At 60.0% G+C, this 4,083-nt stretch overlaps 1 protein-coding gene across 8 annotated transcripts in view; it reads left to right on the forward strand.

The window, feature by feature from the left end:
- The window catches only part of ODAD1 (outer dynein arm docking complex subunit 1), a 32,625-nt gene extending 28,703 nt beyond the window's left edge, over nucleotides 1-3,922 (forward strand). For 7 of the 8 annotated variants that reach the window (XM_024768451.1, XM_024768457.1, XM_024768450.1 and 4 more), the window contains 5 exons: nucleotides 32-200; nucleotides 2,008-2,171; nucleotides 2,260-2,363; nucleotides 2,690-2,768; nucleotides 2,839-3,922. In XM_024768451.1, the coding sequence (XP_024624219.1) occupies nucleotides 32-200; nucleotides 2,008-2,171; nucleotides 2,260-2,363; nucleotides 2,690-2,768; nucleotides 2,839-3,393 (1,071 nt within the window). In that variant the 3' untranslated portion in view covers nucleotides 3,394-3,922. The remainder of the gene's footprint in view (nucleotides 1-31; nucleotides 201-2,007; nucleotides 2,172-2,259; nucleotides 2,364-2,689; nucleotides 2,769-2,838) is intronic. The other variant, XM_024768452.1, reaches the window with a different exon arrangement.
- The last annotated feature ends 161 nt before the right edge of the window (nucleotides 3,923-4,083 follow it).

Here is a 4,083-nt window from a genome sequence, read left to right on the forward strand (position 1 = left end):
TGGGCCCAACGTCGCGCCCCTGCCCCTGTAGATGCAGGAGGCCTTGGAGAGCGGGCGCCGCAGTGAGGAGGACCGTCGCTCCAGGCAAGAGCAGCAGCGGGCCGAGTTGCAGCAGCGCGTGGACGAGGTGCACACGGAGGCCGAGAACCTGGAGGCCCGCTTCCAGAACTTTCGCGGGCAGCTGGAGAAGCTCAAGACCGGTGAGCACCCGCCCTGGCTTCTTCATCTGGAAGGATGCGATGAGCAGGCGGAGAGCCTGCCCGGGCGGGCCATGCGGAGACATTCCGCGGACCACTCTGTGCACTCCCTTGTCGTCTGTCCCATATCCACCCGACCATCCATTCACTCATCCATCATCCATTCTGCATTCAGCCAGCCAGCCATCCTTCATCCAGCCATCCTGCATCCATCCATCTACCCTGCATCCATCATCCATTCATCCTTCCAGTGTGGAGTCCATAAGAGTCAGGCAGCCCTGGGTTTGAATCCCAGCTCCACCATTTGTGAACTTTTGTGTGTGGTTTCCTCTGTTGGAGCCCCTCCGGAAGTGGAATGGCAGTGCCTAGTTTGTAGGGTCGGCATGAGAATTAGATGGGATGAGGGATGGAGAGAGACTGGGAGGTGGCAGTGGTGGTGGGGAGCAAGAAGGAGGGCCACCTCGCGCTGCACGGTCGGAGCTCAGGTATTGGCAGACCCTCTTTCCCTCTGTTGTAGGGACTGTGGTGACAAGCCCTGTGCTAGGTGGTGAGGACGGGCAGGGGGAGGGCCGGGAAGAGGCTGACACGGGCTCTGGATACTCGTAACCCAGGGGCTGGGAGGGAGGACACCTTGGGCACTGCAGGAGGAAGGGTATGCCTTAACTCAGAGTGGAGTGCAGGACCAGGATTTGGGGGGCCCAGTGCAGAATGAAAATGCGGGGCCCCTTGTTTACAAACTGGCAAGAATTTCAAGAGACAAGAGCAGAGCATCAAACCAAACGTGGGCTCCTTCTCGGCACAGGGCCCTGTGCCCATGACATTGGCTCTGCTGGGCTCACAGGGGAGGTCTCCTGGGAGCCATGATGCTTGAGGCTGATTTTGAAGGATGAGTATTTAACCAAAAAACTGGGGAGAGGGGATGCTCCCAGCAGGCGGGGCCAAGGCTCGGAGGTGCATCCAAGGAAGGCAGGTTCTTCGTGCAGAGAGGGCGTGGGTGGGAGTTGAAGAGGGTCAGATCCTAAACGGATGCCAGGCTGAGGCTTTTTCCTGGGGGTGCTGGGGAGCCCTGGGAGGGTTGTGAGCAGGAGAGGGGGGTGGATAGGAGGGTGAGGGATGAGGATGGAGAGGGAGAGATGGAGCACAGAGGTGTCGGGCTGAGGGGCTACGGGGGTGTGAGGGCTGAGGCACCAGGGGTCTGGCCCGGTGAGGGTGCAATGCGGAACCTGGGAGGAGGAACTGCTCTGGGGGGTGAGCTTGACCTCAGTGTGAGCGGTATTGCGGACTGTTCGGAGAGGGACCCCAGGAGGAAACTGAATATGAGCCTGCAGCTCAGGTGGGGGAGGCAGGGGAGGGTGGTAGGGATGCCACAGGCTGGGCACAGATTTCTGTCAAGGTCATGGGTGCATCTTATTTCATTCACAATAACCAGTTAACTAAATACAAGCGGGCCAATTGTGAGAGTGGGTCACGGCCTTGGTGCTGCTGTGGATTTCCTCCGCTTTCTCCCGTGGAGCACGTGTGTGTGTTTCTTTGGTAGACGCACATCCTGAGCTGTGGACTCGCTGGGTTGGGTGGAAGCTGGGTGATTCTGAGCCGTGAGCAGAGGACTGGCCGTGTGGAGGTGCCCTTGTCACGTTTTCCTTGGACTTCCCTCGCTTTTTGCCCTCTGTCATCTGGAACCCGGTGGGTCTGAACTTGGGCAAGTCCCTTCGCATCTTTGAGCCTTGCTTGGGCAGCAGGGCCTTGAGGAGAAGAGAGGGTGGCACCCCATGGGCACCGGATCCATGATGGCTTGTCCCTCTGACCCCAGATATCCAGCACCTCTTCACCAGGGCCCAGTGTGACAGCACGGTCATCAATGACCTCCTAGGGGTCAAGATCCACATGAGAGACCGGGACATAGGCCTCTTCCTGGGCCTCATAGAGAAGCGGCTGGTGGAGCTCCTGACGGTGCAGGCCTTCCTCGAAACCCAGGTTGGGGTGCAGACGGTGCAGAGGGGGGACAGGGTGCTGGGGCCTTGGAGACGGGCCTGAGCAGACCACTGGCTTCTCAACCCTCCAGAACAGCCTCTCTGCCAGCTTGCCTAACGCTGCCCTCCTGGTGCTGGGCCAGAGCCCCGAGGATCTTCCCAAGAAAGTGGCCCCACCTCAGCCCCCTGACAATCTGTGAGCCAGAGGGCAAGGGTCAGGGAGCTTCCACGGGGGCAGAGGAGACAAGGGAAGGGAGGGTTTTCAGGTGTGGGCGGGCCCCTGGGACTGGAGGGTGAGTGGGGCTCGGGGGCGGGGGGAGTAGAAGATGAAGTGGGTACTTCGGGGGAATCAGAAGGAGTAAGGGCTCCAGGGACATTCAGTGGGGCCCTGGGTGGACCCGAAGGGGAAAGGGCGCTCAGAGCCCGGCGCACGGCTGAGGGTCTCAGGGCCTAGCAATGAGGTGCCATCGGCCTTCTGAAGGTCGAGGAGTAGAGTCCCTTCCTGCCTTCCACCCACCTTAGTGAGGACCCCCCAGGCTTTGAGGCCAACGACGACTACCCGCTGAGCGAGGGGGAGCTGCTGAGCTACGTGGTGAAGTCGGTGAGGACGGGTGCCCGCGGGTGCGGGGCGGCTCTTCCTCCTCTGGGGCCCTAACTCGTCTCCCCCGCAGCTGGAGGCCCGGGAGCAGGCGAAGGGTCAGTACCTGAAGCAGCTGGCTGAGGCCGTCACGAAGGTGGACAGCGCCCAGAGCGTGACCCTCTCCAGCACCCAGGCCAGCTCCGGCCTGCCCCTGCTGCCCAAGAGCCCCAGCGCTGTCCCCGGCTCCCTCACGAGCCACAGGGCTAGCGGCATCCTGGCGTCCAGCGGAGGCCGCGCCACCAGCTCCAATGTCGGCCGTGTCACCTTTAGGGACCCCAGCTCCAGCGCAGGCCACGCGACCGTCGGCTCCACCACAGCCGTCAAAGGGGGACTTATGTCCAGCCGGGACTCGACTGAGGGCCGAGCGATCTTCATATCCCCCAACTCTAGCAGCTACCTGGGGCCCACTGGATACTTGGGGTCCAGCAGAGGCCACGAGAGCTTTGGGGGCCCGGAGAGCAAAGGCCCTGAGTCAGAATCAAGTAGAGGCCTCGAGTCCAGCAGAGGCCAAGTCTCAAGCACTGGCCCTGCCTCTAGCACTGGCCGGGTCTCCACCACCAGCAAAGATTCCCAGAGCAAATACTAGGGGCACCCAGCCCCAACCTGGCCCCTGGCTCCTTGCAGGGCCTTCTCTGGGTCTCTGCCTCTTAATTTCCCCTATGCCTCTCCATCTTTCTCACCCAGCTCCAGGTGACCTGCCTGCACACCTGTCTGCATCTCCCCTTCACTATGTCTCTGCATCTCTTCCCATCAGCTCCCCGTCATCTGTCGCCTGGTCCCCCTCTCTGTTTCCAACCTGCCCTTCCCTTTCGGTTCCCTAATCTTCTGTTCTCTAGGCTTCTCGTTCAGTGTGTCTCTGTCCTGTCTCCATGTCTGTCTCCCCATCTCTACTCTGACCTCTCTGATTATCCCCCCCACCTCCTGTTTTGGCTTCCCCATTTCTAACTCCCTCTCCTCTCCTCCATCTCCCAGGCCCTCCTCGCATCTCATGTCCTTGTCTCTGTAGCTCCTCATTCCTTGTCCTCAAGAGTCCCCAGTACTGACCAGTGGGGGAAGGATGGGGGCAAAGACATCAGGGTCAGCATGAGCTGTGACCATAGGAAATAAAGGCCAGAGTCTGATTTTTACCCCAGCCTGGTTACAAGCGTATATGTGAGTGAGTGAGCATAAGACGTGGCTGTTTCCTCTACCTTTGGCCCGGGAGAAAATGTATGACCCTGTCCCTATTCCCTGCCATTCATTCATTTACTCACTTTTTTTTTTTTTTTTAGATTTG

The sequence above is a fragment of the Neophocaena asiaeorientalis genome, unplaced genomic scaffold (genome assembly GCF_003031525.2).
Source record: "Neophocaena asiaeorientalis asiaeorientalis breed wild unplaced genomic scaffold, Neophocaena_asiaeorientalis_V1.1 scaffold629, whole genome shotgun sequence".
In the NCBI taxonomy this organism is placed as follows: domain Eukaryota; kingdom Metazoa; phylum Chordata; class Mammalia; order Artiodactyla; family Phocoenidae; genus Neophocaena; species Neophocaena asiaeorientalis.